The 13,390-nt window shown below is 36.8% G+C and overlaps 1 protein-coding gene across 1 annotated transcript; it reads right to left on the minus strand.

Moving 5' to 3' along the window:
- Positions 1 to 10,259: 10,259 nt before the first annotated feature.
- TAAR1 (trace amine associated receptor 1) lies at positions 10,260 to 11,279 on the minus strand. The gene has a single exon (XM_054493129.1). It carries the CDS (start codon positions 11,277 to 11,279, stop codon positions 10,260 to 10,262), a length of 1,020 nt encoding a protein of 339 aa, XP_054349104.1.
- Between the last annotated feature and the right edge of the window lie 2,111 nt (positions 11,280 to 13,390).

Here is a 13,390-nt window from a genome sequence, read left to right on the forward strand (position 1 = left end):
AGCAGAAGCAGTGTGGGGGCATTGCCTCACCCAGGAAGTGCAAGGGGTTAGGGAACTCCCTCCCCTAGCCAAGGAAAGTCCTGAGGGAATGTGTGTGAGGGACAGAGCTATCCAGCTCAGATGCTACACTTTTTTCACAGTCTTCACAACCCACAGACCAGGAGATTCCCTTGGGTACCTACACCACAAGGGCCCAGGGTTTCAAGCACAAAACTGGGTGGCCATCTGGGCAGACACCGAGCTAGCTGCAGGAGTTTTATTCATATCCCAGTGGCACCTGGAATGCCAGCAAGACAGAACCATTCACTCCCCTGGAAAGGGGGCTAAAGCCAGGGAGTCAAGTGGTCTTGCTCAGTGGGTCCCACTCCCATGGAGCCCAGCAAGCTAAGATCCACTGGCTTGAAATTCTCACTGGCAGCACAGCAGTCTGAAGTCGACCTGGGACACTCGAGCTTGGTGTTGGGAGGGGCGTCCACCATTACTGAGGCTTGAGTAGGCTGTTTTCCCCTCACAGTGTAAACAATGCCTCCTGGAAGTTTGGACTGAGAAGAGCCCACTGCAGCACAGAAAATTCGCTGTAGCCAGACTGCCTCTCTAGATTCCTCCTCTATGGGCAGGACATCTCTGAAAGAAAGGCAGCAGCCTCAGTCAGGGCCTTATAGATAAAACTCCCATCTCCCTGGGACAGAGCACCTGGGGGAAGGGGCAGCTGTGGGAGCAGCTTCAGCAGACTTAAACATTCCTGCCTGCCAGCTCTGAAGAGAGCAGCTTATCTCCAAGCACAGTGCTTGAGCTCTGCTAAGGGACAGACCGCCTCCTCAAGTGGGTCCCTGACCCCCATGCCTCCTGACTGGGAGACTCCTCCCAGAAAGAGTTGAGAAACACGTCATACAAGAGAGCTCCAGCTGACATCTGGCAAGTGCCCCTGTGAGACAAAGCTTCCAGAGGAAGGAGCAGGCAGCAATTTTTGCTGTTCTGCAGCCTCAGCTGGTGATACCCAGGCAAACAGGGTCTGGAGTGGACCCCCAGCAAACTCCAGCAGATCAGCAGAAGAGGTGCCTGACTCTTAGAATGAAAAACAGAAAGCAATAGCATCAACATCAACAAAAAGGATGACCACACAAAAACTCCATCCAAAGGTCACCAACAGCAAAGACCAAAGGTAAATAAATCCATGAAGACAAGGAAAAGCCAGTGCAAAAAGGCTGAATATTTCAAAAACCAGAATGCTCTTTTCCAAAGGATCACAACTCCTTACTAGCAAGGGAACATAACTGGACAAAGAATGAGTTTGACGAACTGACAGAAGTAGGCTTCAGAAGGTGGGTAATAACAAACTCCTCTGAGCTAAAGGAGCATGTTCTAACCCAATGCAAGGAAGCTAAGAACTTTGATAAAAGGTTAGAGGAATTGCTAACTAGAATAACCAATTTAGAGAAGAATATAAATAACCTGATTGAGCTGAAAATCACAGCACGAGAACTTCGTGAAGCATACACAAGTATCAATAGCCGAATTGATCAAGCAGAAGAAAGGATATCAGAGATTGAAGATCAACTTAATGATATAAAGTGTGAAAACAAGATTAGAGAAAAAGAATGAAAAGGAATTAATAAAGCTTCCAAGAAATATGGGACTATGTGAAAAGACCAAACCTACATTTGATTGGTGTACCTGAAAATGATAGGGAGAATGGAACCAAGTTGGAAAACACACTTCAGGATATTATGCAGGAGAACTTCCCCAACCTAGCAAGACAGGCCAACATTCAAATTCAGGAAATACAGAGAACACCACAAAGGTACTCCTCGAGAAGAGCAACCCCAAGACACATACTCGTCAGATTCACCAAGATTGAAATGAAGGAAAAAATGTTAAGGGCAGGCAGAGAGAAAGCTTGGGTTACCCACAAAGGGAAGCCCATCAGACTAACAGTGGATATCTCTGAGAAAACCTACAAGCCAGTAGAGAGTGGGGGTCAATATTCAACATTCTTAAAGAAAAGAATTTTCAACCCAGAATTTCATATCCAGCCAAAGTAAGCTTCATAAGTGAAGGAGAAATAAAATCCTTTACAGACAAGCAAATGTGGAGGGATTTTGTCCCATCAGGCCTGCCTTATAAGAGCTCCTGAAGGAAGCACTAAATATGGAAAGGAAAAACTGGTACCAGCCACTGCAAAAACAAACCAAAATGTAAAGACCATTGACACTATGAAGAAACTCCATCAACTAATGTGCAAAATAACCAGCAAGCATCATAATGACAGGATCAAATTCAAACATAACAATATTAACCTTAAATGTAAATGGGCTAAATGCCCCAATTAAAAGGCACAGAGTGGCTAATTGGATAAAGAGTCAAGACCCATCGGTATGCTGTATTCAGAAGACCTATCTCACATGCAAAGATACTCATAGGCTCAAAATAAAGGCATTGAAGAAGACTTACCAAGCAAATGGAAAGCAAAAAAAGGTAGGGATTGCAATTCTAGTCTCTGATGAAACAGACTTTAAACCAACAAAGATCAAAAGAGACAAAGAAGGGCATTACCTTATGGTAAAGGAGTCAATAAAACAAGAAGAGCTAACTATCCTAAATATATATGCACCCAATACAGGAGCATCCAGATTCAAAAAGCAAGTTCTTAGAGACCTACAAAGAAACTTAGACTCCCACACAATAATAGTGGGAGACTTTAACACCCCACTGTCAATATTAGACACATCAACAAGACAGAAAATTAACAAGGATATTCAGGACTTGAACTCAGTTCTGGACCAAGCAGACCTAATAGACATCTGCAGAACTCTCCACTCTAAATCAACAGAATATACATTCTTCTTAGCACCACATAGCACTTAATCTAAAATCAACCACACAATTTGAAGTAAAACACTCCTCAACAAATGCAAAGGAACGGAACTCAAAACAAACAGTCTCTCAGACCACAGTGCAATGAAATTAGAACTCAGGATTAAGAAACTCACTCAAAACCACACAACTACATGGAAACTGAACAACCTGCTCCTGAATGACTACTGGGTAAATAACAAAATTAAGGCAGAAATAAATAAGTTATTTGAAACCAATGAGAACAAAGACACAATGTACTAGAATCTCTGGGACACAACTAAAGCAGTGTTTAGAGGGAAATTTATAGCACTAAATGCCCACAAGAGAAAGCAAGAAAGATCTAAAATCGACACCTTAAGATCACAATTAAAAGAACTAGAGAAGCAAGAGTAAACAAATTCAAAAGCTAGCAGAAGAGGAGAAATAACTAAGATTAGAACAGAAGTGAAGGAGATAGAAACAAAAATCCTTCAAAAAATCAATGAATCCAGCAACTGGTTTTTTGAAAAGATTAATGAAATAGATAGACCGCTAGCCAGACTAATAAAGAAGAAAAGAGAGAATAATCAAATAGACATAATAAAAAATGATAAGGGGGATATAACCACTGATCCCACAGAAATACAAGCTACCATCAGAGAATACTATAAACACCCCTACACACACACACACACACACACACACACACACAAACTAGAAAATCTAGAAGAAATGGATAAATTCCTGGACATATACACTCTCGCAAGAGTAAACCAGGAAGAAGTTGAATCCTTGAATAGACCAATAACAAGTTCTGAAACTGAGGGAGTAATTAATAGCCTACCAACCAAAACAAACAAACAAACAAAAAGCCCAGGAACAGATGGATTCACAGCCGAATTTTACCAGAGGTACAAAGAGTAGCTGGTATGATTCCTTCTGAAACTATTCCAAATAATAGAAAAAGATGGATTCCTCTCTAACTCATTTTATGAGGCCAGCATCATCCTGATACCAAAACATGCCAGAGACGCAACAAGAAAAAGAAAATTTCAGGCCAATATCCCTGATGAACATTGATGCAAAAATCCTCAGCAAAATACTGGCAAATGGAATCCAGCAGCATATCAAAGCTTATCCACCACAATCAAGTCAGCTTTGTCCCTTGGGTACAAGGTTATTTCAACATACGCAAATCAATAAATGTAATCCATCACATAAACAGAAGCAATGACAGAAACCACATGATTATCTCAATAGATGCAGAAAAGGCCTTCAGTAAAATTAAACACCCCTTCATGCTAAAAACACTCAATAAACTAAGTATTGATGGAACATATCTCAAAATAATAAGAGCTATTTATGACAAACCCACAATCAATATCATACTGAATGGACAAAAGCTGGAAGCATTCCCTTTGAAAACTGGCACAAGACAAGGATGCTCTCTCTCAACTCTCCTATTCAACATAGTATAGGAAGTTCTGACCAGGGCAATTAGGCAAGAGAAAGAGATAAAGATATTCAAATAGGAAGAGAGGAAGTCAAATTGTCTCTGTTTGCAGATGACATGAATGTATATTTAGAAAACCCCATTGTCTCAGCCCAAAAACTCCTTAAGCTGATTAGAAACTTCAGCAAAATCTCAGGATACAAAATCAATGTGCAAAAATCACAAGCATTCCTATACACCAATAATAGACAGAGAGCCAAATCATGAGTGAACTCCCATTCACAATTGCTACAAAGAGAATAAAATACCTAGGAATACAGCTTACAAGGGATGTGAAAGACCTCTTCAAGAACTACAAACCACTGCTCAATGAAATAAGAGAGGATGCAAACAAATGGAAAAACATTCCATGCTCATGGAAAGGAAGAATCAATATCATGAAAACGGCCATACTGCCCAGAGTAATATATAGATTTAATGCTATTCCCATCAAGCTATCATTGACTTTCTTTACAGAATTAGAAAAGAACTTCTTTAAATTTCATGTGGAACCAAAAAAGAGTGCCTATAGCCAAGACAATCGTAAGCAAAAAGAACAAAGCTGGAGGCATCACGCTACCTGACTTTGAACATGCTGCAAGGCTACAGAAACCAAAACAGCGTGGTACTGGTACCAAAACAGGTATATAGACCAATAGAACAGAACAAAGAACTCAGAATTAACACCACACATCTATAACCATCTGATCTTTGACAAATCTAACAAAAGCAAGCAATGGGGAAAGGATTCCCTATTTAATAAATGGTGTTAGAAAACTGGCTAGCCATATATAGAGAACTAAAACTGGACGTCTTCCTTACACCTTATACAAAAATTAACTCAAGATGGATTAAAGATTTAAATGTAAGATCTAAAACCATAAAAACCCTAGAAAAATACCTAGGCAATATCATTCCGGACATAGGCATAGACAAAGACTTCATCACTAAAACACCAAAAGCAATGGCAACAAAAGCCAAAATTGACAAATGGGATCTAATCAAACTAAAGAGCTTCTGCACAGCAAAAGAAACTATCATCAGAGTGAACAGGCAACCTACAGAGTGGGAGAAAAATTTTGCAGTCTATCCATCTGACAAAGGACTAATATCCAGAATCTACAAGGAAATTAAAACAAATTTACAAGAAAAAAAAAAAAAACCCATCAAAAAGTGGGCAAAGGATATGAACAGACATATCCTTTGCAGATATGTCTTCTGAAAAGACATGAGACAGAGAGCCAAATCTGAAAAGATATGTCTTCTGAAAAGAAGACATTTATGCAGCCAACAAACATATGAAAAAAGCTCATCATCACTGGTCGTCAGAGAAATGCAAATCAAAACCACAATGAGATACCATCTCACACCAATTAGAATGGCAATCATTAATAAGTCAGGAAACAACAGATGCTGGAGAGGATGTGGAGAAATAGGAATGCTTTTACACTGTTGGTGAGAGTGTAAATTAGTTCAACCATTGTGGAAGACAGTGTGGCGATTCCCCAAGGATCTAGAACTAGAAATACCATTTGACCCAGCAATCCCATTACTGGTTATATACCCAAAGGATTATAAATCATGCTATTATAAAGCCACTTGCACACATATGTTTATTGCCGCACTATTCACAATAGCAAAGACTTGGAACCAACCCAAATGCCCATCAAAGTTAGACTGGATAAAGAAAATGTGGCACATATACACCATGGAATACTATGCAGCCATAAAAAAGAATGATTTCATGTCTTTCTCAAGGACATAGATGAAGCTGGAAGCCATGATTCTCAGCAAATTAATACGGGAACAGAAAAACAAACAGCACATGTTCTCGTTCTTAAGTGTGAGTCGAACAATGAGAACATATGGGCACAGGGAGGGGGAACATCACACACGGTGGCCTGTCAGTGGGTAGGGGGCAAGGAGAGGGGTAGCATTAGGAGAAATACCTAATGTAGATGATAGGTTGATGAGTACAGCAAACCACTATGGCACATGTATACCTATGTAACAAACTTTCACGTTCTGTACATGTATCCCGGAGCTAAAAGTATAATTAAAAAAAGAGGGATACGTGCCATTGATAAATCATTGTGGGTGGCCTAATTATAAGCTCCTACATCACTTTAATTTATAAATATGTTGAGAACATTTTAATTTGTGTGAGTCAATAATGTCTTCCCACTGTGAAAAATGAAAGAAATAAAGGAAATGCTGAAGCTAATGTGAATCACAACAGAACCAACCTCAATGGAATGAATGTTAGAACAGCCTGAGTTCACTGGGAGCTTAAAGGCTTGAGGCAGGAGGTTTAGGAGGAAGAGAGATGTGGAGAAGAAGGTGAGGATCTGTCAAGTTTACTTCCAATATTTTTTATATGTGGCCACATACTCAATTAATTATATTAAAGCACTTTGGAAAATGCATATGTACTTTATCTTTTAAAAAAGCAAAAGACAAAAAACAAAACTCTCAATCTGATTCTTACATCATCTAGATTTTGAGGGCATATCTCAACTACTAAATAATAATTTTGTCAGTACACTTTATCATCTACTAAATTTAGAACCATAAATCATTCTGCATGTTTCTTTACACCTTTAATGTTCGAGTTCTTCTTGGGAACTAAAGGGAAACTGTGGCTCATCAGAATCGACAATGAATTGGAGTTCATCTGGTTTGCACTACTTTTTTGGCAAATATTTATGAGTCTCTAAAGATTGGATTATTGACTTCAAGAACTGACTTCAAAATCAAGATGGACTCCAGTTCACTGATCTCTTAAGATGGCATTATTATTATCGCTAATAAATCAGTTCCAACAAACTTCCTTGCTAACACTTCTTTTACTGATCTGGAGTGGAAATTTATATGAATATTCCTCTTTGAGAAGAGGGTGGAAGTTGAGACGGTTTTGATTGCAAGTTATCTTGACCTGGGGAAGGAGTGTCATTGAAATTGCTTTCTTGGCATTTGCTATAATCTTGTATGTCAACTTAAGGTTCTTTGTGTGGATGCAACCAAAAGCTGTTCTCAAGAGGAATTAATTAGCAGGCTATCTGGGACTCATGGAATCCATGCCGGATAACTGAATTTGGAAATGAACAGACAGGTGGGTAGTTCTGGAGTCTGGGAAGAAAGAAACCTTGATATTACCATGAGCAGTCTGCTCATGATCTTACCGCTTGGATAAAATGGACACCCACATGATTTCATTGTTTTCTGCTAATTATTCTGCTAAGAATCACTGTTTCTATCCCTTTGTTAGAGATTCAAATTGTAGAGAAAATTCTGAAAATATCAGTAATTTACTCATCTGTTTAGTTAAAGGGAGAGGCAGGGGGTCAATCTTTTTATTATAGTTCCAATGAACTATAACTAGTTGGAGTAAAAAACATCTCAAAAGTGAATTGGATTCCAGTTGTTAAATAGACTCTGGAAAATCAAAAGACACACCTCTACGTGAGGAAAGGGAAGCTACAGCAAAGCTGGGAATATGGAAAGACGAAGCAAACCTTTCTTCCTGTTTTGCTGAGAAGGGCAGTTATTACTTATTATGAATATTAAAAACAGAACCTACAATAAAGATAGACTGCAAGAGCTTTAGTACTGAGTGAAAAATGTAAAATTATTTGAGTCATGAACTTGTCCCAAGATAAATGTGGAATCAATGCTAAAACCTGAATAGTACTTTAAAGTAAATGTAAGACAAAGATGATTGTTATTACCATTATCAATATTGATTTAGAAATTCTAACTAATGAAGTACAGTAAGGAATATAAATCAGAATCATAATTATTGGAAAGAAGACAAAACTCAGCCTTGTTTGAGGATAACATGATTTGTATAATGAAAACCCAAACGAGTCAACTGAAAAGCTAATATAAACTTTATTGTATAACCAGCAGTAATGGTTACATAGAAAACATAATGGTTTTAGAAAAAATTCAGAATAGGCAAAACATACATAGAGAAAAGTACAAACACTTCAGAGTAATCTTAAGAAGAATTATGGGAGCAAATGAAGAAAAGCACATAAAATTACTGTAAAGTATAGAAAACTCACTAAATGCTTGTTTCCTTTTTAAAATTTGACCGACTGCTCTCACAGGTGAAAAAAGTCAAACTGGTCGCACAGATGAAAAAAACTTTTGAAACTGAGAGTGGTTAGGGACACTACTTATTTTGTCTTGCGTATACTAAATTAAAAACATAAAACATAATGCTTTTAAAATGTACTAGAGCAAACATTGATACTGATCATTGAAACAAAATACATACTCCAGAAACAGACTATAATTTCTGGAAGGATTTAACATATCCTCCGGAGATCCTCAGATTTGTAAGCAGAAATTTATACACAGCAGTGTGCATTTAGTTATGTTTAAAATCATTTGCCTTACTCTAACTTATTCATGAGCAGAAGGCAAATCCAAATCCCTGGTGATACTCAATCTGAAACAGACCATGTGAGGTTTGTATTCATCAGCTCAATTGCTGACGAATGCTTGCAATTTAGAATGTTTGCCCACTTCCTTTAGAGAATCTTATTTGAAACCATTATTTGTTCCTCTTTTTTATTTTTATATATGCCATCTAAATAGCCATGGTATATTTAGTCTAATTATACCTCTTGTTGGCCCTCATGTTTAGCTACTTTGATGGATGACTGCTTTTCTTTCTGTGTATTATGGAGCCCAGCAAAGTGAATTTGTTTAATACCAGGTAGCCTGTGTTTTGAACCCTATCATGCCAGATATGACCTTAAGACATGGTAAAATCCTTCTAGACATTTTCGTGACTTCAGTGGCAGGTAAAAAGCAGAAATTTCATTTAATTTATATTATTTTTAGAAAAGTTAGAAACAACTGGAATTGTTAACAGTAGGGAATGGTTAAAAATATATTTGTACATCTATGCAAAGTCACGTTATACAGCCACAAAAAGGGATTACTCATAGCCCAAACCTCAGCATCATGCATTATATTTAGTTAACAAATGTGCACATATGCCCCTGACTCCAAAATAAAAGTTGAAAAAGAAAAATATTAATATAAAATAATTTTAGATGATATAATCCTTACCAGGAAGTATACTATGAATAACATTTTTAAAATTTCATTTGGTTTGTATATGTTTTATTTTTATATTTTCCTTTATTTTTCAAATTTCTTAGAAGCATGAGAATCAGAAAAACATACTTTAAAAATGTGAAGATCAAGATATTTTTTTTCTTTTATTATTATTATTATTATTATTATTATTATACTTTAGGCTCTATGGTACATGTGCACAACGTGCAGGTAAGTTACATATGTATACATGTGCCATGCTGGTGCGCTGCACCCACCAACTCGTCATCTAGCATTAGGTATATCTCCCAATGCTATCCCTCCCCCCTCCGCCCACCGAAGATCAAGATATTTAAGGATTGGAATATATATTAACAAAACAAATAAATTACGTGTCAACAATTATTTAGCAGTAACATTTAATGTGTGTACTTTTAGTTGATTTTACTAAAAGAGATATACACATATGTGACAAGGACATGTATATGTATATGACAAAATCATTCTGATTTGCATCCTCAAATTCAGCCCTATAGTTTCCACCACTGAACAGCTGACTAAGGTACCACAGTAAACTCATGGCAATTCTTCTAAGGGCAGGAAAAGTTATATAAAATGTAGGCCTTTAAATGCTGGATTTGCAAAGTTCCAATATGTGTGGTAAGAATGGAAAAGAGTATACCTACTATGTCCCAAATAGGAAATTACCTATAAGCATCATAATTTAACTCACCATACATACTTTGACTTAAGTAACTGATTAAAAAAAAAATTCATGTGGTTGGTGCATGTGGTTCATTATGTTGTGTTCATAAATATGATCACCAACTGATTTGCAAAACAGTAAAATATAATAATTCTATGAACTCGATTCCAAAAATAATTTACACCTGGAAGAATCTTTTTGGAAAATTTTACCAAACAGAATCATCTTCAGTGCTTTTCTAAACCAGGGATAGAAAAATGCGTAAACCATTGGATTAAATGTAGAGTTCAAGTAGCCAAACCAAATCAATACATCATTCAAAGTAGGTGGAATAATGTAGTGAAGAAAAGGGTTCATGACTGTACAGACAAAGAAAGGGCACCAGCATATTAGGAAAACTCCCATCACAATCCCCAATGTCTTCGCAGCTTTCCTTTCTTTGCTTTGTGAAATTCCATTTTTCATTTCCAATCCAATTTGGAGCTTCTGATTGGCATCATTAATTGATCTTGCCTGCTCTTTAGCTATAAGATATATTCTGTAATAGACACATAACATAATAGATCCAGGTATATAAAAAGAAGTCATAAAGGCCAGTACTCCAGATATTTTGCTAAAAAAGACAGAGCAACCTCCTCTGCAGTGAACACGTTTGTAATATATCTCTTCAGCGCCTTTGAAGTTTAGCTCCAGAAAGATCATTCCAAATGCAAAAACAGCAGGGATACTCCAACTAATGAAGATCATCACACAAATAACCAAGACATTGATCTTGGCTTTATATCTCAGTGGATCACACACAGCATAGTAGCGGTCAATGGAGATGAAAGACAAATGGAAAATGGAGGCTGAGCTCAGCATAATGTCGGTGCTTGTGTGAATTTTACAGAAGACTTCTCCAAAATACCAACAGTGCTCAGCAGATCTCACCATGCTGTAAGGCATGACCAGACACCCCAGAAGAAAGTCCACAGTGGCCATGGAATGAATGAGCCAATTTGTCGGAGTATGAAGTTGTTTGAAGTGTGATATAGAAACAATAACTATCAGATTGCCAACCAGTGTGGTCAGAATTATGAGCACCATTAAACCGTACAGGGAAGCACGGATATCATTTGACCAGTTGTTTTTCACACAGGAAATATTAATTATATTGTGGCAAAAGGGCATCATTCCTGAGGGCTGTCAATCAGTTTACTTTTCCCTTTGTGTGTTGATTAATCTTTTTCCCAAATCCATAATCAGGTTACAGTTCCTTCTTGTGTTTATTTTTTATTTGCACATACTTATCCCAGAAACCTAGGAGGAAAAATAAAAGAGTAAATCATTGGCAATTCGAGTCCTCTCACTTCTAGCACATTTACCTATTACTCCCTGTTGAAGAATAGTTATTTTGGAAGGAATTTTATTTCCAAGTTCCATTCAATAGTTCAGTACAGCAATTTTTAAAAAAACTTTTACCTTGAACTGGACATTGTTCTAGAAATACAAAGCTAAATTATTAGGTTGAACTATATGAAACTGCCACATTTGTAGGTCAGAGAAGATCAAATGATGATTATGATCACACATCTTAATCTATGGAAACAATCTGTGTCCATAGGAAGCCAGTCTAGTGGGGGAGACTTACATTCTAAAGGGTAGAAAGAAATTGCCAGAAAATTTGGAATTAAAATATGTTTATGAAAAAGACAAGAAGTCTTTTAAATGTGCCTCTTGTGCAGAAATAATACCCACTAGTGCCCACTTTTGCACTTGGTCATACATAAGTTATATATTTCTTATTTTATAATTAATTGTAATAAGAAGAAGCTTACATATATTTATTTGCAGCTTGCAAAGTACTTCTACATATGTGCCATGCATTATTTCAGTTACTGTTTTATTTGACATTTATAAGACCAACATCATTTTTTGTAAGGAAGACATGACATGCTTTATTAACCTCATTTTACTGGCAAGAAATTGAAGTTTAATTCACAAATCATTAAAACTTGAATATGAGCTGTGGTCTCAATTACTAGTTCAGTTTCTTTGCTATCAGTCCAGTCTTTCTCTCCATTGCAGAAAGAACCAATTTGAGGTCAATTTTTAAAAATTAAGCTTTAAATTTTCATGTAAGAATTTATGATGTCTTAAATAATGGCACCTACTAGTGAAGAATGATACTGTGGTCCCACTTATTAAGGATGTTTGATATACAGACTAAAGTCTATGGTAAGAAGTGAAGTGGCATGGTGCAAAGAGCACTGAGGTAAGAGCCCAGGGAAGCTGAGTTTCCATGTGGACTGTGGGCAAGGCACACGACCTTTTTAGTTTTTAAGTTCTGAAATCCAATAAATCTCACTTTATAAAACAGGTAAAAAAAATTATTATGAGTAGGCATCTTCTACTAGGCCTCCTCTTCTTGTACTTCACTGAAGAACCTCAAAGTTCCAGGGGACTCAGTTTGAAACTGTCCTTTTGTTTCTATATGACCCTGTAATTCTGAGCTAAATTCTAGAACTTGGACTTACACACACACATATGCATGCACACACACATACATATATATATATAACATATACACAGACATGTACATATATATAAAGACAAGGGGGGAGAGAGAGAGAGAAAGGAAGAAAGAAAAAGAAAAGAAAGAAAAGAGAGAGAAAGAAAGAAGAAGGAAGGAAGGGAGAGAGGGAGGGAGGAAGGAGAAAGAGCTTGGGGAAGCATACACATTTCTGGCAATGAAGTCCTATAGTCTATCATTTTGGTATGAAAATGCTAGAAAATAGCAACAATTCCTAGAATTCCAGGAGTCTGGCTTCCTTTTTATCTTTTTCCCTTCCCTCTGGGCTGATGGTTTAGAATGAGAGAAATGCAATATCTAGGTATGAAAATGTATATTTCAATAAATTTAAAACACTTTTCCCCTAATCTCCTTTGGTCTTCTATTCCCAGAAGGAAACATATTTATACCAAATAAATCTGTAAGATTTATTTAAAAAGACACATAGGCTCATTCCATGATAGAAGCTAAATAGCAAACAAAAACTGTTATTTAAACTAAGCAACATTTGAATTATGATTATAATTTCATTAAAACAATGATGGATTTCTTACTATGAAATTTAAGTTTGCATTTAACTAAACTCAATCAGTTAAGTTATATATTTTCTAGTTAGACTTTTCCTCCACTATTTCCCTGTCTTTTCCTTCTTTCTTTTACTTATTTATTGAATTACTAAAGGAACCACACAACACTCAAAATCACTGTTCAGAAGTGTTTATTTATTCCTGAC

The sequence above is a fragment of the Pongo pygmaeus genome, chromosome 5, assembly GCF_028885625.2.
Source record: "Pongo pygmaeus isolate AG05252 chromosome 5, NHGRI_mPonPyg2-v2.0_pri, whole genome shotgun sequence".
Taxonomy (NCBI): Eukaryota; Metazoa; Chordata; class Mammalia; order Primates; family Hominidae; genus Pongo; species Pongo pygmaeus.

Coding starts and splice junctions, on each gene's coding strand:
- TAAR1 (XM_054493129.1), bottom strand. CDS start 11,279: ATGATGCCCTTTTGCCACAATATAATTAATATTTCCTGTGTGAAAAAC.